Source organism: Ursus maritimus, unplaced genomic scaffold, assembly GCF_017311325.1.
Source record: "Ursus maritimus isolate PB19 unplaced genomic scaffold, ASM1731132v1 scaffold_27, whole genome shotgun sequence".
NCBI classification, from domain to species: Eukaryota; Metazoa; Chordata; class Mammalia; order Carnivora; family Ursidae; genus Ursus; species Ursus maritimus.
This window is the reverse complement of record NW_024425230.1, coordinates 113,941-134,469: the sequence shown is the minus strand read 5'-3', so window position 1 is coordinate 134,469 and position 20,529 is coordinate 113,941. Positions and strand designations below refer to the sequence as shown.

The 20,529-nt window shown below is 42.3% G+C and overlaps 1 protein-coding gene across 2 annotated transcripts in view; it reads right to left on the bottom strand.

The window, feature by feature from the left end:
* The window catches only part of CYFIP1 (cytoplasmic FMR1 interacting protein 1), a 129,360-nt gene that overhangs the window by 47,403 nt on the left and 61,428 nt on the right, over window positions 1-20,529 (bottom strand). Inside the window, exons 1-8 of one of the 2 annotated variants that reach the window (XM_040642642.1) lie at window positions 17,377-17,436; window positions 14,946-15,063; window positions 11,530-11,652; window positions 10,587-10,712; window positions 4,480-4,646; window positions 3,088-3,235; window positions 1,730-1,883; window positions 556-712 (exon numbers count right to left, since the gene is read on the bottom strand). In XM_040642642.1, coding sequence (XP_040498576.1) covers window positions 556-712; window positions 1,730-1,883; window positions 3,088-3,235; window positions 4,480-4,646; window positions 10,587-10,712; window positions 11,530-11,652; window positions 14,946-15,011 — 941 coding nt within the window. In that variant the 5' untranslated portion in view covers window positions 15,012-15,063; window positions 17,377-17,436. Of the gene's footprint in view, window positions 1-555; window positions 713-1,729; window positions 1,884-3,087; window positions 3,236-4,479; window positions 4,647-10,586; window positions 10,713-11,529; window positions 11,653-14,945; window positions 15,064-17,376; window positions 17,437-20,529 lie in introns of those variants that run through there. The other variant, XM_040642643.1, reaches the window with a different exon arrangement.

Below are 20,529 nucleotides of genomic sequence, written 5' to 3'. Positions count from 1 at the left end.
GAAGGCCATCCTGCCGACCACCACATAAGAACTGACGTACACGGGCAAGGACAAGGTGCTGTACGTCTGCTCTGTGTGCCGAAGAACCTGCTGGGTCAGCTCCCAGTCTGTTCCCAGACATCTCCCTTTCCTATTACTTTACCTTCATGGGTCTCCTATTGTGAAAGTCTCCGACCCCCTGCCCTGGCCTTGAGCCCTGACCTCAAAACGAAACTATTCAATTAACACTTTCTCTCCCAAATTCATCTGGCTCAGAGGCTGTCCCACATGAGAGGCCAGGTGACCTCTGCTCTTGCTGACCCTAGCTGAGCCCCCAGGGCCTCACTAGCACCTGACAGGGTGGGACTCACTGACTTCTGCTGCCTGAGTTCCTGATTTTAGTCTACCCCGAGAAACCCGTTACTTGTTTTAATCTCTGAAATCTTACCCCAAGTATGACAACTTCAAAGGAAGTACTGAAAAGAGCCCAGCCCCCTCCTCCATCTCCCAGCTCCCAAATGCCACCAAGGACCCTGGTCATCACAAAGAGCTAAGACAGGCCCACGGGGCACTCACTCCATCATTGATGCCTCCTTCGTCTCCAGGATGTGGTCCGTCAGGATCCAGGGCATGGACATCTCGATGGGGAACTGTATCCTCCTGCCCATTGTCAGTTCCAGAAAGAACTCTCGGAACCACAACTGTGAAAGGTCACAGCACTGCTGGAGTGTTTCTTGAAGGATTCAAATGATAATCATGTTAATCTTCTGCAAGCAGAAAAAACTCAGCAGGATGATCTAGGACAGGGAGGGGCATGTTCCAGTCGCAGGCTCCTTCAATCTCAGCCCTGAGCCATGCAGGAGTGGACGTGAGCAGGGAGGGGTGACGTGGCACCTCACACTAGAGATGAGACAACCACGATGTGGCTGCAGGCAAAGCCACCCTAGACCGTGCACATTCTTGCTCACGAAAAGAGCAGAGTCAGCGTCTGGCCCCTGTGGGTCCGGCACGGACACCACCACCCGCCAATGGGACCTTGTCAACCCTGTGAGTTTCTTTGAGGGACTGGGAGGGGGAAAAATTTTTTTTTTATTTTTTTAAAAGGAGAAATAAAAACCATGTTATTTTATTTTACTTAGGATAAAGATAGAGCATTACATGCATATTCAGTATGAGTTTATCTAATGCAAAATAGAAACAAATGAAAAAAAAAACACGTGTCATCTCTTGACAAATGAAAAACAAAAGCCTTGCTATTTACTCCAAACCTGCAGCACTCGCAGCCAAGAAAGAGGCTTCCTGCTCTGAGCAAGCTGCTCCGGCAAGAGTAAACATGCACTCCACAGTGACAAAGGGTACCCACCCAGCGCCCTGGTCAAGGTGACTGCCACCTTCCACACTGCTCGTGGGGGCTGTTTCTGATATTTATCACTATCTTGTTCTCAAACCAGGTGACAGATTACATTCATCTGTTTCTGTCCTCATACGGGTTAAAAAGACTGCATTCAAGTCACACAGCCAGCCGTGGGCCCATGGCCCTCATCCTTCGAAGGGCCATGCCACATGAAGGGGGCCCTGGCTGGCCGTGAATTTAAAGCGACAGGCAAGGGATTATCACAAAAGTTACAACGCAGGTCACCGTCTGGGTGTCTGAGGGGACCACAGCAGGGACGGTCAGCAGAAGCATTCTAGACGGTGTTAGCAGTGTTAGAACAAGCTGTGCCAGACACTGGTCAGCAGTATCTCTTACCACTGAAATTTATCAAGTGAGTGTAGAAGAATGACTCTCGATGAAATTTTTCTATGTCCAATATGGTAGGCCCCTCAAGGCTACTTCTCAAGGTTTTCTTGGAACCACTTTTGTCTGCAATGAGGGACTCTAGCATGGTTCTCACCATGTAAAGCTGCATTATCCAAGGAAACATTTGTGGGGGAGAAAATATACATGGTACATTAGTTACACCAAACTTAGATAAACCACAAGAGGAAGACTACTCCGCTAAGCCCTGACCAGAGCCAGGCTGGAGCGGTAAGCCTACCACTACACCGGCTCCTCAAAGTGGGTCTGGGCACCCATCTAAGTAGCCAAGTTGGTGCTGCTTGGGAGAAAGAATTTGTAGCGGAGCAGTTCACCTCGTGCCATAAACATCAACAAGAAAAACAAATGATGTCTTACCACCAAAGGTTAAAAGAGGCGGATAGGTGTACGACTGCCTCAGAAACGCGTTTACCACATGCAAGAGTCTTTCCATGCCCAAAGACTTGAGCTGCCTCAGCAGCTCGGCAGAGCTCAAGGACTCCGCCATGGTGCGCACCAGGTAGAGCTAGACACGGACAGATGGGGGGGAGAGGTGGGAGAGAGCCGTTAGTCACAGGACACACACATCATGGGGCGGGGAGACACACACGCGGGAACAGAGGGTGGGGAGGGTGCATATGCACATTGCACAGACCCGGGACAAGCGTCCTCCTTAAGTGGCCAAACGCCTTCCTCCCAGATATTTGAGAGGTTTCATATAGAGCCAACAACGTGCTTTGCTGGTCTCTGAAGACTGGCAGAAGAGATTATAAAAGCCCCCAACAGAAGAACAATGAGTAAGAAGTACTAAGTCCCAAAATGGGAAGAGAAAAGCAGAGGGACATATTAAATCGGGTATTGAGGGTCAGAAGAAAGCTACTTTTGGGGGACAGGGGGCTGAGCATGCCAGGAGAGAAAACAGCAGTGGTGGCTTAAGACTTATCTTCAGAAACAATCGTTTTTAGTCCCAACATAAAAAGTATAACCATACATTTAAACACCCACCAGGAAACACAGCGTAAATACAGACACATAGACTTTCACCCACATTTTTGCAATGGGAGTCAATGCAGTCAAATTAAATTCTGCATGCAAGTGATCAAATCTGAGAATCACAAGGACGTCTTGGCTAATGCTCCAGATTCACTTGGGCAGGGAACAGAGGAGCAGAAACGGCACAGGCAATGCTTGATCATCTTGAGCAGACAGTGGTTATGTCATTTTACTCCTGGCCTTGCTTACCAACCCTCACCTCAGGGTTAGCCCGCTCAGGGGAACAAGTGGAGCAGGGGAGCAGGGAGGATGAGAACCTGAGTGCTGGAGGGTCCTACAGCACGCCGGGGTACTTTGATGTCAAAGCCACTCTTGGGGTCCTTCTCGCCCCGCAAGGCTGGGTCGTTGAAGGGCTCATGCCCAGTCTCCCAGTCGCACACGGTCTTCCTGATGGCCTGCAGGACACTAAACAGCCCCATCAAGTCATCAGTGAGGCACAGAGCGCTGACACCCTCAGGACTTTTAAAATCACAGCATTGCCTCACCTAACACATAGCTCTCAGGATAGCCAACTCTCACATGTGACTTCCTTTGGGAATGGTTAGGGACGTGGTAATGGACCAGTGCAAAGCGAAATTTTGAATAGATCATTTTCTGGGGGACATTACTAGCCCCAGAAGATCTGACTTAGCTATAGTTTGTATCAATTAACCTGGAAGTTATTATTTCCTGAACACTGAGTCATGCAAAAGACAGCAGGGGACAGACCACAAATATCCACCCAGGGAGCTGAAACTCAACCTCCCTGCTTCCCTGATTTCTAACAGGAACATGTCACCAACATAACCGCAGGGACTGGGCCTATGTCTCAGACACATGTGGAACATGCTCCCATCCCCAACAGGGCTCCACTATATGGAGATACCCCCCCACCCCCGCCACAGGCACCACACTTGGCAGAGGTATCCATGTGCCTATCCTATCACCTCGTGGGGAAAGTTCTGGCTAAAACCTGAGTTACTCTTAGACTATACTTCACATTTCCCATGTGGTGAGCCTCCCATTATGGCAAACATGAGCAAATGGGAAGACTCACAGTATCAAATTTTATTAATGCTAAAAGTCATACCAAGCCAGGTGTCAAATGCATCAATTATAAAGCAACAAAATAAAATCAGTATATTTGTGAGCCCCAGGAAGCTTCATTTTATAAAGATGTCTCTGAAAGACAGCTTTAAAAGGCTAAATATTAAGAGAAAACTAGCTCGAGATTGCTACAGGATCTCTGCAATATCTGTGTTAGTCTCTGACCAATTTGTAGGACAGGCCAAAAGGAAAAGAAGCAATAATACTGAAGATAACACACTTTAAGAAGGGAAACGTGATGCTGGGCTTTCTGTCCCCATAAGTCTGGTGATCAGAATCGTCATACAGATTTTGAGACTCTCTCCTGCCCCAAGATAAACACACCCTTGTCCCTGCGTTCCCACGCTCAGACCCTCTGTAGTTGATTTATTATATGTTGCTCAGGTAAATAATTGGACCCACCGCATTACATCTAGAGGAAATTCCGCAGAAGGGCATCTGGAGGTTGAAGATAAAGGCACTGAGCATATTTATGAAAATCTAACTACACAGCTATTTAAATCTAAGCTGATCCTACAACTTTGGACTCTGAGATCACAGGGAGGTATTACACTGAGGCTGACCTCTGGATGACGTTCTTCTTCTTCTTGATGGCCTGTCTGAGTGGTTCCCGGAGGGTGACCTGGGAAAAGTCCTGCAGAGCAGCATAGACGGTGTGCCGGATGGCATGGTTGAAAACACTCTCCATCCTGCCCATCAGTACCTGCAGACCTTTGATCATGGCAATCACCTGCAGGGGGACACACGACTTTTGGTGTGGTGGACGGTGACAGGAGAAGGCTCCGTCTTAGGTGATGCCAAGTCGCATCCGGAAGCTGCCTCTCTCTTGTGCACAGCACCTCTCCTGGCCTCCCATGTTTTGCTCTGAAGCTCGTACCCTATTAACTCTTCCCAAGAGCAGCGAGCTTAGCTCTATGTCAGCAGCTGTTCCTGTGCCTGGGTCTGACTCCACAAGACCATGAGCACCTTGAGGACAGGGATGGATCTGCTTGGCTTGGCATGGAGCTAACAGGGGCATTCGATAACTCACTCAGAATACTCCAAAATACATAAGGGCACGCCCCCTGTGAAGGACTTTAAAGGAAAAAGAATAAAAAAGATTTATGAAAGCAAATATTTTGTTAGCTGGAAAAGAAAAAAGTTATATGAATTTGTAGCCCAAATCCCATCTGTTATACAGTAACAGCATGCTCAATTAATACGCATAAAAAGGCCTGGAAGAAAATACACTAAAATGCTTAAAATTCATCTCTGTGACAGCATCACAGACACTATAATGTCCTCAGGGCACACTCACATGTTCTATTTGTTTGCTTTAGGGATTGTCGGATGGTTCCCTAATGAGGAAAAAAAGGAAATTTCTATTAAAAAAAAGCAAATGCCCCAATTCAAATTCAAATTGAACTGAATTCAAATTCAAATCAACTTGAATGAAAATCAAAATACTATATATTCAAATTTATGGAATATAGGAAAAGGTGTGCTAAAAAGTAAATTTTGAACTTTAGAGGCATACACCAGGAAACAAAAAGTCTGACAATAATAATCTAACATTTATCATAATCCACAAAAAGAAAAAAAAGGAAAATACACTCTCCCAAACTAGAGGGAAATAAATAATGACAAGTAAAAATTAACAAAACAGAAAACAAGCATACCATAGAAGGTGATCAACAAAGATAAAGCTGTTTAAAAAAATAAGTAAATAAATAATAGAATTGACAACTTTCTCACAGGACTAATCAAGAAAAACATAGACAAGGCATGAACTATGAGCATTAAGAATGAAAAGGGGGGCATTATCACAGTTTACAGATATTAAGAGATTATGTGACTATATCAGCATAGGATAAACATACAGATCAATGGAACAGAAATAAGAGTTCAAAAATATATCTTCACATTTACAGTCAATTGATTTTCAATAAGTGGGTGAAAACAACAGGGAAATACTACCTTTTAACAAACAGTATCCACATGCAAAACTAATAAAGTTGGTCTCCTGTGCAGGAAAGGGTTAACTGGGATGACCAAACCCTCCATATTCCCAGGAAAGGCCTGTTTTCAGGACTGGCTCTTGGTCAACTCCGAGGAACTGAGCTCTTAGCCCTGGGAATATTCTGCCTGAAAAGAGGGTCTGTGTATACCCAAGGCTCTGGGCCATTGGAGGACCAGAGTGACTAGATAGTTTATGTCAACAATGTAATTTATGGTGAACACCTATGCTTGCACTGGGAGACTGGAGTCTGAGTAGCCGAGGTTAGTCATGAAGGTGTGTTGCATGCCGACATTACTAGCCCCCAATAAAAAACCTGGACACTAAGATCTTGGGTAAGCTTCCCTAGTTAGCAACATTTTCCACATGTTGTCACCCATCTCTGCCAGGAAAATTATCCACAACCTGCACAAGTGCACTAGTAGGGAATACCCAGAAGTTTGTACCTGGTTTCTCCTGGACTTCACCCATGTGCCTTTTGCTGCTGTAAATCTGTCTCCTTTCACTGTAATAAATTATAATTTTGAGTAGAACAGCTACTCAGTCCTGTGAGTCCTTCTAGCAAATCAAGCCTGAGAGCAGTTTTGGGAATCTCTTAGCCCCTACCTCACACCATACTAAAATATTAACTCAGAATGCACCACACATTTAAATTTAAGAGGCAAAACTATAAAATTCTTAGAAGTAAACATAAGAGTAAATCTTCATGATTTGGGTTGGGAAATGGTTTCTTAGATATAAGACCAAAAGCACAAGTAGCAAAAGAAAAAATAGGTAAACTGAACTTTACAAAAAATAATAAAGACTTTATGTCAAAGGACCCCACCAAGAAAGTAAAAAGACAACCACAAAATGGAAGAAAAGAATATAAATCATATGTCTGATAAGGAAATCTTATCTAGAATATATAAAGAACTCAATAAGAAGATAAATAATCCAATTAAAAAATGGACAAAGGATCTGAATAAACATTTCTCCAAAGAAGATACATAAATTGCCAATAAGCACGTGAAAATATGCTCAGCATCATTAGTTGTTAGGAAACCGCAAATCAAAATCATAATGAGCTATACTGCATGTGTTGTAGGATGGCTAGAATCAAAAAGACAGACAATAACAAGTGTTGACAAGGATTTGGAGAAAGTAGAAGCCTCATACGCTGTTGGTAGGAATATAAAATAGTGCTGCCACTTGGGAAAACCCATCTGGTAGTTTCTCAAAATGTTAAACAGAGTTACCACATGACCCAAAAATTCTACTACTAGATGTTTCCTGAAAAGAAATGAAAACGTGTCCAGATAAAAACTAGTACACAAAAGTTAACAGCAGCATTATTCCTAATAGTGAAAAAGCAGAAACAACCAAACTAAAAAATCAGCTAAAAAATAAATACAATGTGATACAGCCATACAATGGGATGGGGGGGTTCAGCAATGGAAAGAATACTGATACACGTGTGAACCTTGAAAACATGATGGTCAGTGAAAGAAGCCAAACACGCATGGAGCACTGAGTGTTACACGCAAACAAGGAAGCACGGAACGCTACATCAAAAGCTAATGAAGTACTGTATGGTGACTCACATAATAAAAAAAAATAATCTAAAAAATAAAATCAAGTTGTAGCAAATTTATTTTAAAAAAGAAAGAAGGAAAGAAAGAAAGAAGCCAATCACAATCAGCCACTGACTGTATGACTTCATTTACATGAGGTGTTCAGAATAAGCAAACCTACAGAGTCACAAAGCAGACTGATGGCTGCCTAGGGCTGAAGGGAGAGGAGGACTGGGGGTGACTGCTAATGGGTGTGAAGTTTCTTTTTGACAAAACAAAAATGTCTTAAATTGGATTGTGATTGTACAACTCTGTGAATATATATTTTAAAAAAAGCAATGAATTTTTATACTTCAAACAGGTGAATTGTCTGATGTGTAGAAAAAAAACCTGTTATCAAAATAAGATGAGAATTTATTTTGAAAAACTTTTTGACAAATATTAGAAAATCTTAAAAGATTCTTTGAAAATTCCCTGAAAATCTAACTTACCATCCCTGAAAATACAATTTAACAAAACTGATACAAATAGAAATAGAAAATGTACATAGTAAAGAAACTGAATGTTTCAAAAACCATCCCATAAAGGGAAAGTTTCACCAGTAAATGCCAGCAACACTGGAAGAAGAAGTAACATGAACCTTACACAAACCACTCCATACAATACAAAAAGAAGGAAAAAAAAAAAAAAAATCACATAAATACCAACTGAGAAACATTCTACAAAATACCTGATCAATGCTCCTGAAAACTGTCAAGGTCATCCAAAACAAGGGAAGTCTGAAAAACTCACAACCCAGAGGAGCCTAAGGAGATATGATGACTTAATGTAATGTGGGATCTTGGATCAGAACTAAGACATTATGGAAAGATTGAGGAAATCTGAATAAAGTACGGACTTTAGTTAATAATAATGTACCAATATTGGTTTATTAATTATAACAATACTAATGTGAAATGTTAACAATAAAGAAAAATGGGTGTGGGGTATATAGGAACTCACTGTATCATCTTTGCAATTTTTCTGTAAATATAAAAATATTTTAAAATAAAAGATTTTAAAAAGTGATAGTAAAAGACACTCTCACTCATCAAGTCTGATATAAAAATCCTAAGCAAAATACTAGCAAACTATCCCCAACAATACATAAAGAGGATAATCTGTCATGATTGAGTTGAGTTTATACCAGGAATGCAAGGTTACCTTAATATCAAACCTGATTTCAAAAAAAAAAAAAAAAAAAGTGGGGGGAACCCCTCGCAATCAATGTACATTCACCACATTAATGGAATAAAAGAAAAAAGTCACACTTAGTGAATACAAAGTGTTTAACAGAATTAATGTGAACTCATAATAAAATCTCTTTTACCAAACAAGGACTGGAAGGCAAGTTCCTTAATCTGATAAAGGTTGGTTATTAAGAAACCTACAGCAGGGGCACCTGGGGTGGCTCAGTGGGTGACACGTCTGCCTTCGGCTCAGGTCATGATCCTGGAGTCCTGGGATCGAGTCCCACAGCAGGCTCTCCCTGCTCAGCGGGGAGTCTGCTTCTCCCTGTTCCTCTTCTGCCCCTCCCCACACTTGTGCTCACTCTCTCTCAAATAAATAAAAAAAGAAACCTACAGCAAATACATTATATGGTGAAATGCTGAAAGCTTTCCCTTTGAGATGAGGAACGAGACAAGGATGCCTGGTGCCTCCTATTTAACAAGCAGGGGTCCTACCCATTGTAATTAAAAAAATAAATAAAAATGGAAAGTTGGGATAAATAAAACTGCCATATTTTCAGATGATGATTATATTGGTAGAAAATCCAATGGATAATTTGCTACAATTAACAAATGAGTTTAGACAGGTTGGTAGATGTAAGAAAAAATATAAAAAATAATTTTCATTCTAAATACCAATGACAAACATTTAGAAAAAATTTAAAACATTACCATCTAATATCAAATACCTAGAAATAAAGCTAACAAAAGATGTGTAAGAGTTTTACAGATTATAAAAGAGAAATTAAAGAGAATCTAAAGAAATGGAGGGATATACCATGTTCATAAAAGGCTTAATATTCTAAATTTACCAATTTTCCCTAAAATGACCTATAGGTTTATTCATATCCCCATAAAAACCTTCAACAGGTTTCACTGCGAAATATGAAAAAATGATTCTAAAATCTATATGAAAATACAAACGGCAGGAATAACCAAGGAACTCCTGAAGACAGAAAAGCCTGCTTTACCAGACACAGAAATCAGCTACAGTAATTAAGACAGAGGGGCATGCGACCAAGGATAGACCAACTGACCAATGGATTAGAACAGTGAGAAAAACACACCCATACATGAACGGTAACTTAATTCACAACAAAGGTGAGATAGAGCAGTGAAGGCAGAAGTGTTTTAAAAACTAATTTTGGGGGGCACAAGGCTGGCTCAGTTAGAAACCCCTTGATCTTGGGGTTTGTGAGTTCAAGCTCCAGACGGGGTGTAGAGATTACTTAAATAAATAAATAAACTTAAAAAAAAAAAGAAAAAGGAAAAGGAAAACTAAGTTAGGGTGTACTTCAGATCTAAATGTGAAAGGCAGAATAAAACATCCGGAAGGCAGTGGAGGAGAATATCTTATAACCTGAGGGTATGCAAAGTTTTCTTAAACGAGAAAAAAAGGTCCAATTACAGAAGAAAAGAAACTCACTGGCATGGAAATGAAGAACTTCTTTTCATAAAACAGGATCAGGAAGACAGAGCAGAGCTGAGGGAGCCAGAGCCGACATATGCGAGAGCAAAGAGCTTGGTGACAACTGGAAATGTGGGGGCTCCTCTGTCTCAGGGCACCAGGGTCTCATCTTGTTCCTCTTCTGTCCCCCCATCAAGAAGCTATGCCCCGCTCCCAGACACTCGGGAGTGAACCCCTGATCTACCCAGGGGAGCCATCAGTGTAGAGACCAGGAACCCACATTCTATTTTATTGTTCTGCTGACAATAAGAAAGATGCAAAGGCCTGCCCTATACAGAAGTGACAACATGAAACTGTGAATTGATTTTGCTCAAGTTTTTGCCTTTGCTTTGAACGGGAAGACAGTCTGAGGCCAGAGCCAAAGGAGGAAAAGAGCAAACCGTACCTCCACCAGGGCGAACTTCTCCTCGCTGGTGTAGTTGTAGCGGGTGGCTCGCTCATACTCCTCAGCATTGTCGGGGCAGTCCTTGTTGGAGTACTTGTCCGTTGGGTGCACGAGTTTCCATGAATACTGGCGTGGTCAGAAAAGGGGAGACATCCACACTGAATGCAAATTCTTACATTCTGGTCATACTGACATGACTATCACCAAAGCCACCAGAGATCAGCCTTCTAATATTAGCTGCATCTGAAAATCACACAGATGCCTGCACGCTCACACATACATAACACACACATACACTCACAAAGTCCATTTCCATAAAACTGCAAGACATTCTGGCCATGTGACTACAGGTTTAAGAAATACATAAGGTAAAATGTCCTGGATATTTTGTGTTGAATATTTTAAGACTAGGTATTTATTTCATTTAAAAAAAAAATCAGCCTTTCGAATGATCATGTACTCATCCAACTTAATAATTTTTATCTGGTCAAAATAAACAACAAAAGGAAAAATCTTCTGTGACTTACAGGTATCCAAATCTTTACATGGCATCAGAAACTATCTTACTAATGCTAAACAAAAGAAACCAATGGCTGGAACTCCACAGAGAAAACATTTTTTAAAAATGAGAATTAAAAATCATCATAATGGTACAAATTCTATCTATATGTTTTAAAAGATGAGGTCCTTTATTTGTAACACACAAATGAAATGTACTTTGAGCCACCTAAGAAATATTTATAGTGATAGAGATTTTTATTTCTAGGATCAAAGATAAAAAGCCAATTTGTTCTTGATACAAAGACCAAAGTTAATGCAGAAAAAATATCATTTAGTCAATTTCTTGGATGATTTTCGGAAGAAAAGCACTTCTAACCAACCAGGGGTAGACATTCTTTCAGATCTCCGCATTTCCAAATAAAAGCAAGTACAGAGTGCCTACCACTTCCATCACGTGAGCACTCCACTGGGACAGCAGCTGCAGGCCCTGAAGGGCCAGGTCAAACAGCTTCCGGTACTCAGCGTCTGTCTTCTGAGCCTCCTGGCGGCCCGACCCCGTGACAACCTAGAGCACCACAGGAGCATCAAAAAGTCACCCTATATCTAGAAAAACCAGTTAGGCATTTACCCCATGACCTAGCAAATCCACTAGGAATCTACAGAAAAGGTGCATCTGCTAAATTATGAAGTGATGGGGGCACTGGAGCCTTTACCACAGCAAAAGGCCGGTAACAGCAGAGCCCTGACCACGGACATTCTGCAGCTCTCAAAGAAGAGGATGTCTCTGCAGACTGCGCTGGAGGGATCTCTAGGACATGGTGTTAAGAAAACCATGTGCACAGTTATGCTTCCACTTAGCTAATAAAGGAAAACATGCCTATCGTGTGCATTTGCCTATATCAAAAAATGAAAACTTACATTTTAAAAATGGTTACCGAAAGGGCAGGAAGGCGTAGGGTGGAGAAGGTGGACTTCTTTGAATATACCTCCTTTTGTACATCTGACTTTGGAAGCACACAAATATTTAATATAATTATGACATAAAATTAAATTACAGGACACAAGCAATCCCCAAAACTCAAAAGCAAAATGAAAGCATGAATTAAAGTGTGCCCTGAACTGGATTCCTGACCGCACAGAGGAACAGTGTAGCACAGGTAGGCACCTGATAATTACAGTGTAAGCGCCTGGCATTAAGCTTTTGATTGCCGAGGCAGACATTTCAAGGACATCCGTCTAGAACAAACACAGTACCAGCTATACAAGTAGCTAAAGAGCCAGGCAGCCCCATCCATGAAGCTCCCCTCTTAGAAAGCTCTAGATAACTTATCACTTGAGTGACCCCACTTAGGTGCCCTAATTCCTGCTCTTATGTTTGAAATTTGCCAATAAAGAGTAAACCCATGAAATCCTCAGTATCTCACTCTGGGCCCCAATAAAGGCAGAGTACCAGATCCACACTCTTCTACCCTCACTTCACTTTGTGGCTCCAGGCATGCCATGTGCCTTCCAGAATTTCTAAGTAATAATCCTTCTTTTTCCCAAAATTCCCTGATGTTTGTTGCTGAGGTACATCTTGCAGGCACAATAAGAACCACAAGGGCCTGTCCAGCCACAATAATTGGCTCCAATTAGGGAAACATCTATGGGGGCTGCCAAAGATAGGTAAGTTCTTCAGACATCACTATCAATAGGCTGAGACCAACACAAAACAAACCACTTAAAGTCACTTTGAAAAACAATGATTTAAAAAAATAATGAAAGAAAGAAGGAAAGAAAAAAGAAGAAAAAAAAAACCCAAAATGATTTGATCTCTATTCCTAGAGGGAGAAAATCTAAGGGCAAAATTAACTTACAAAATAAATCTTAAAACAATTTTTAGTAATTATACTGTCATTATAATACTGTAACGTTATATAATATATAATTATATTATGTCTAGTAATTATATTGTTATTAGCAGTGTTGGTATTGCTATTTTAAGACTGCTAAGTGTATACTAAGACATCAAGTCAAAATATGCTATAGTCATTAAGAACCCGGATTCTCAGCATGGAAGGGGGGGGAAAGATGGAAACTGAAGTAGACTAACATCAAGACAGTACTCCCAAAACTCTGTTACCTTAGATGATGCTAGAGAACCAATTATCTGAAAACCTGATACACATAGCAACGGAATCCAGCTCTGACCTGTCTCTCCTGAAGGAATCACACTTCAGAGCAAGGCTCGGCTGTTAGGAGGAATTGAGAAGGAGTGAAAGGACCAGAAGACCATCATGTCACAGCCCTAATGAATTCATACATTTGGCAGTGAACGATGGCTGTCTACACTCGAGAGAGAGACTGCCAGACACTCTAGCAGTCTGCAGCATGGCCAATGAAGGACCAGCTGCCCTGAGAGGATGGAAGCCAAGTCTGATCAGGCCTCCAGAGCTAATCACCCATGTAGAGGAAGCACGGGGCACAGAGGTCACACCAAATGACCCTACAGGGAGCAAGAGTGATGGAGAAGAGACACATCTTCAAAGAGACACACCAACCAACTAGTGTATAAAATTCATTTGGATCCTGAGGCAAATCAACTTGGAAAAATAAAACCATCTGTGAGTCAACAGAGGAAACTGAACAGTGACTCTGATATTAAGGAATACTTGATTTTTTTTCCTAGGTGTGATAATGGTATTACAGTCATGTTTAAAAAGAGCCCTTATCTCTATAAGACACATGGGAAACCCAAAGGAGAGGGTACTTGGAACCTCTGATCTATATAGAGATCAGAAGCACATGGGTACGGAGTTGCTGGGGGGGTGATGAAAGTGTTCCAATAATGGGCTGTGGTGGTAGTTACACAATTCAGTGAATAAACAAAAACCTTTGAATTGTACATTTTAAATGGGTGAATTGTATGGTATGTGGATTAAATCTCCATAAACCTGTTTAAAAAAAAATGAGCAGAGCATTTAAAGATAGATCTCTTTTTTCTTATTAAAACTCTCATTTTAATTATAAAGGTACCACAGCAGACACCAGAGGGAAAACAGACAGGAGCCATACATGCTGTCACATACACCTATTTTAAGGGTAGAAATCAACTCTACATGTTGTCTGAGAGTGTCCCACGAATTCGGTTTACAAGTATATCAGCACAGTCCCTGCCTCCATCTCTACCCTGTGGGCTGTGCTGGCAGCTGGGGAGACAGTGAGACAGCACCTCCTCCTGGGGGAGTTGGCCACCAGGGGTCTGCTTGGAGCTAGCCTGTGCTCTGAGCCATTTGGGCTGTCTTCCAGTCATTCTGGTTACATAATGGCCAGTGTTTGCTGGGTAGAGGACAGGGGAGCTCATTATCCTGCAATAGGTAGGGCCAAAACACAGAGATGTTCCCTCCAAATGTTAATGATCCTCCTGAGAACCCTGAGGTACCATAATCTCAAAGACCAGACCTGTGTATGTGGTATCGAGTCCCCAGGTCCTTCTAAGACGATGCGTAGCATGCATACCACGGACCATTACTACATCCCTGACCTCGCTGCCCTCCCTGCTCACATGTGAGAAATGACATTCCCACTGCTCCTCAGACCTCCCCACTCCTGCCCACCCCACACACTGACAGGGCTGGCCTGGTGCTGTGCTTGGCAGGTGGGGAGAATGTGACCAGCCCAAACAAGGAACACAGAAAAACCCGTCTGCCAAGCTGGAAGGAATTAACAAGACCCACAGCTGAGGGACAGTGCTTCCTCCTATCCCCAACTCCAGGCCCTCCTCTGGGCACCGAGGACATATCCACCTATCCAGCCTAAGGTTCCCGCACACCTCTGGCCTTAGGTACCGGCACAGGTAGGCACTGAAGGCCCTGTTACCTCACTGTTGCTGTAACGCGCCAGCTCTGAGATGAAGCGCATATGGTCCTCCCGGATCTGGATCATCTGCTCACAGATGTTATACTGCGGGCTGCTGCTGGATGACGTGCACGTCCATCTGGCGGTGAAGGGGAAATGTGTTACCTGAAGAGGCGCCTGCAGAAGACTTATGCTTCACAATGTGGGGTGGCCGGGGACACATGCACAGCAGGCGCTAGGATGGCCCACTGGTCCTGCACGCTGGCGAGGACATAGAGGCTTGGAGAGAACATGAATTCTCAGCAAAGAAACAGCCGAGCCAGCCCCCCCCCCCTGTGTCAGGGTGACTGTCCTACTTCTCATACCTGTGTTTTAGAAAAGGAATCGATTCTGCTTAATCAGCCAACTACTTTCAAAAAGCTGAGAGCTGTTGTCTGATTTAGGACACTGCATCACCCTTGCAAGGACCCCTTAACACCTATTTTTATTACTCACATATGAAAACACAGGATACAGTAGAAAACAAGTCTGCCAAAGACTCAGAAACAAAAGTTATCCTTACTGGGAACTGAAAACTGACTACTTAAGTGTACACACACACCATTTCAGCAGCAAACTGATAGTCAATTTAGGAAAGAAGTTTATTAACAATTAAAGCTGCTGGAGCTCTTGGGCAAAAGCATGGGCTTTGGAGCTCTGACCACTGCTTCCTCACACTCCACCCCGACACTCTTGTTTTTACCAAGCTGGTCCTCTTTGTTCAAGGGAAGGGATGACAGGTTATCCCCTTTTCAAATAATGGGTACACTGTATCAAGCAGCATCCCTTTCTTACTTTCTGATTCCTCCGTAGGATGATGCAATGATTATGTTGGCATCATCCAAGGTGGCTCCCTGAGTCCACGACGAGCACCCAGGCCCAGGCTCTATCCAGATACCACCCTCAATACACCTGCCTCCCCTGCAAGCCCCAAAAAGCATGTCCACCTCAGGCAAGGCCCTAGAGCCCAGAACATGACTGCTGACACCACACCCTGTGACCACCCTTTCTGGGCTGCTGGTCTGGGATCTCAAAGCTGATCAGCTACGTGCTCAGGCATGTCCCAGAGTGGCTGTTAAACATACATTACCCCCAATTAAATGCTATTGATTCACAATAAACCATATCAAAAATATAGAAATAAGTATGCAAAACTCATTGTTTCCTGATTCTCTTACTGGTTTTACCATTACCTATCATCTAGAGCTCATCTGTGTTTGTTAGGTAGAAGCACTGTGTAAGGACATGCTACTACAGTTGTCACATTGTTAGCTTTAAGTCAGTCATGGCGGGAGTATTTACACCGTGGGAATCAGAGCATGAATTGGTGCTGAAGAAGAAAAGAGGTTTCAGTTTAATGAATGTGACTTAGAGGAGAATGAGAAGTCACCTAACTGGATGGCATATCCAATTTAATGGCAGATTTATTAAGAAATAAGCTAGCACGGAACTCAGCAGAACAGCACAGGCCAAATACAACCTGTGTGTGTACGGTCCTGAGTCATACAAAAATGCTACTTACATTTTCATTGTTTAAAAACAAAACCACAACAACAGCAAAGAAGAATATATGACAGATACCACATGTGGCCTGCAAAAGGCTTAAAGTGTTTTACAATTCAGCCTTTATTAAAACAAAAAACTAACAAAAAAGATGTAATTGATTTTTCAAAATCGTGGCTGAATTGCAAGTCCAGGTTGGCTACAGGTACACGTGTTTGGCAAGGGTCAACAAAAGCATCCTGCAAGACCCAACTAGCTATGGAATTTACAAAAAAAAAAGTATGGTATGTTTTTTATCATCTGTAATTGTGAGCTACGGATCCTTTATGCCAATGACTGGCCAACCCTTCTCTCTACAGGGCCAGAAAGTAAATACTTCAAAATCTGGGGCTACACTGTCTCTGTCATACAGCCATTGTCTTCTTTTATAAAAAAACAAACCCTTTAAAAGCGTAAAGACCATTCAAAGCAACTGAGATCTACAAAAACAGCCCTGGGCTGGATTTGGGCCTTAGGTGATAGTTTTATAATCTCTGTGATATCAATGCAAACACCCCCTGTCCAGCAGGGCGAGTTGTTGAGCACTGACCAGCACACCACTTGTTTAAGCTGGTACATTCTCAACCCGTTCTATCCAACAGAACTCCTGAGATGATGGAAAAGCTCTGTATCTATGCTGGCCAACACAGCAGCCACTACTGAACATTTGAAATGTGGATGTCATAACCAAGAAAATAAAAATTTTTTAAATGAATTTAAATGTGAGCAGTCACTGTGACAAGGCCTACCATATAGGGCATTTGGTTCTAGATGGTTAAAAATGTCAAAGGTGTTCTCTCTAGATAAATAAGTGGTTATAAAACCACAATGAGCACTCCAGAATGTCCCACTGGACAGCTCACTCTCCTACCGAGATTTATTTTCCTCATAGTGGGCGCTGGTCTTGATGTATCTTGCAAGTTCTATTTGCATGTCCGAACAGTGGAACCACCTGAGCTGCTATATTCAAAGAACAAAAAATAAGGTCATTATGTATGTTTAGTCACCAAATACAATCACAAGAATGAGTAATGCTGGTAATTACTATGAGCTGAATACTGCTCTTTAATCATTTACTAGAAAAAAAATTGTAAGGAACTTACACATTCACTTTAAGAAGACGACATACAATTTAAGAACCAAAGTCATAAAACCAATTCTAATATTAAAATTAACCTACCTTGTTGAGCAGATCCATGGTCATGAAAAATCAATTTGCATTTCTATATACTAGTAACAAACAGAAAATGAAAATCTAAAGAGAAACAATTTGGGGCACCTGAGTGGCCGTCAGTTAAGTGGCTGCCTTTGGCTCAGGTCATGATTGCAGAGTCCCAGGATCAAGCCCCAAGTCAGGCTCCCCTGCTCAGGGGGCATCTGCCTCACCCTCTGCCCCTTCCCCTAGCCCTTTCTCTCTCTCTCTCAAATAAAAATAAATAATCTTAAAAAGAGAGAGAGAGAGAGACAATCTGCAATAGCACCAAAAAGCCCTAAAAATACGTATGACTAAATCTAACAAAATATGGTCAAGACCTCTAAACAAAAATACTACCAAAAATTCTAGAGACAGTTTTGAAGTTCTAAGTGAATGGAGAAATATATCAGGTTCATGGATTGGAAGACTTGGTATTTTTACTCCCTAAACTGATCTATGGAATTGATCTATGGAATCCCTAACAATATTCCAAGAAGAAAAATGGTTTATGGGTAGTGCGTATGTATGTGTGTATGTATAAGGAAATCAGCAAGCCAATTTATTTTGAACGGTAAAGGGATGACACCCAAGACAATCGTGAAGAACGTAACTTGAAGGCTTCCTGATAAGCAGATCTGTTCTATTGGAAAGCTACAGGAACTAAGACAGTGTGGCCCTGGAGCATGAATGGAGAGCAGTGGAGCAGGACACAGAACCTAAGACAGAGTCACAGAGATACAGGTACCTGTTTTATGACCCAGGCAACATGGCACAGAGATGGGAGAAAAGATGGCCTTTACAATAAATGGACTAAGTCAACTGGATACTCATAATGGGGAAAAGAAAAATATCTAAAAATGTCAACCCCTTTCCTCCCATCATATATAGAGGCCAGATCGAGGAAGAGTATGGATCCAGATAGAAAAGGAAATGGTGCTGCTTCTAGAAAGTAACAAGAAGGAAATTCTCATAAGCCTGCCCTATACAAAGATTTCTACAATTGGATATTAAAGGGGTGTCTCGGTGGCTCAGTCATTTAAGCATCTGACTCTTAGTTTCGGCTCAGGTCATGACCTTAGGGTCCTGGGATCAAGCCCCACTTTGGGCTCTCCACTCAGCAGGGAGTCTGCTTATCTCTCTCTCTCTGCCCCTCCCCCTGCTCTCACGTGCTCTCTCTCTAAAATAAATCTTTTTAAAAAGTAGATATTAAAGATTGATATACAAGACTACAATAAAATTAAGAACTTCTGTTCACTTAATGACATCTTTAATGGGGCGGGGGGGGAAGGCAAGAAACTTGAAATGACACTTCACAAGAGAGCACACAAAAGACTAACAGAGTGAAAAGTCATCAGGGAAATATCAACTAAAACACAAGGAAATGACAGCCAAAAATATCACAAGGACATACCACCCTTCAAAATGCTCTTCCCCAAAAGTGATAGTGCCAAGTGTTGGTGAGGATGTGGAGCAACAGGAAGGCTCACTCACAGCTGGCGGGAATGCAAATCAGCAGAGCCTTGTGGGAAATCGTTAGGCGGTATCTTATACTGAAAATGTGTATGCCTATGGCCCCTACTCCTAGCCCTGGATGTACATATGTTCAACAGAAACACGCATCGACGTGCACTAAATCAAAGCAGCATTGTTCGTACCAGCCAAAACTCAGAAATGACCTCATGTCCATCACAACAGAATGGATAAATAAGTTGAGGTATAATCATAAAATGGACACCACAATGAAAACCTAAGGACTATCTATAGCTGTGGGATCCCACAGAGATGAATCTAACAAATGAGTGAAAGCAGCCAGATGCAGAAGAGTACACACAGCCACCGTTCCCTGTACACAAGGTTCAAACCGAGGCGAAACTGATGCAGAGCAAGAGGGAGAGTAGCCACCTTTCCAGATGGAAGCCAGTGATGTCCCCCCTCCCCGCTGCTTAAGTCCACACTTCCAGATGTGGGTCACAGAGGTTTACCTCCCAAAATACAAACTGTATACACTCGATAAAAAGGCTTATCTAAAAAAATGTAACTCACCTTGAAGTACTTATCGATTTTGGATAAGTTTATTCTTTTCTTGGCATCAAGTTTATAGATGTTGCTGACACTCCCATCCATCAAGTATAGACCAAACCCCATGACCTGAAAATCACAAAATTGCAAAAAACTTAAACCTGCAAGTTTAATTATCCATAAGCACTTCTAATGCTACAGTTCGTAAATTTAAATGATAGTTCACTCTTCTTTCAAAAAGCACTTTTAAAAGTTCCTTATAAATAAATAGCTATCCCTTCATATGAAGCTATTCTTCCATGTGTGTCATTTCTTGTGGCTATTCTAATGTCCTCCCCAGGCACAAGCACCACCTCCACCTCTCGTTAAGCAAATGAGATACTAAATGTGGATTTCCACAAACACTCATGGCCCCAGGCTCCTGCTCAGATGGCGCAGACAGCGTACTTCCACCATCACAGAGTGCTCCACTAGACAGTGTCCTCCAGCATGGTGCTCTCCTTCAGGAAGAGATCTTGGGGCTGGGCCCACTCTTACAGGGAAGGTTTTGGGCTGACAGGACACCTAGCACAAGGTCCTTCAGGACTATCCTCCCCAAAGGTGGAAAGCAGAGCAAATGCAATAGCAGAACTACCTTCTCCTCTTCACAGTAAGAAATGTCACTGAAAATCTCCCCAGGGCACCTGGGTGGCTCAGTCAGTTAAGGGTCTGCCTTCAGATCAGGTCATGATCCCAGGGTCTTAGGATCGAGTCCCACATCAGGCTCCTGGCTCAGCGGGGACTCTGCTTCTCCCTCTATCCTTCCCCCCC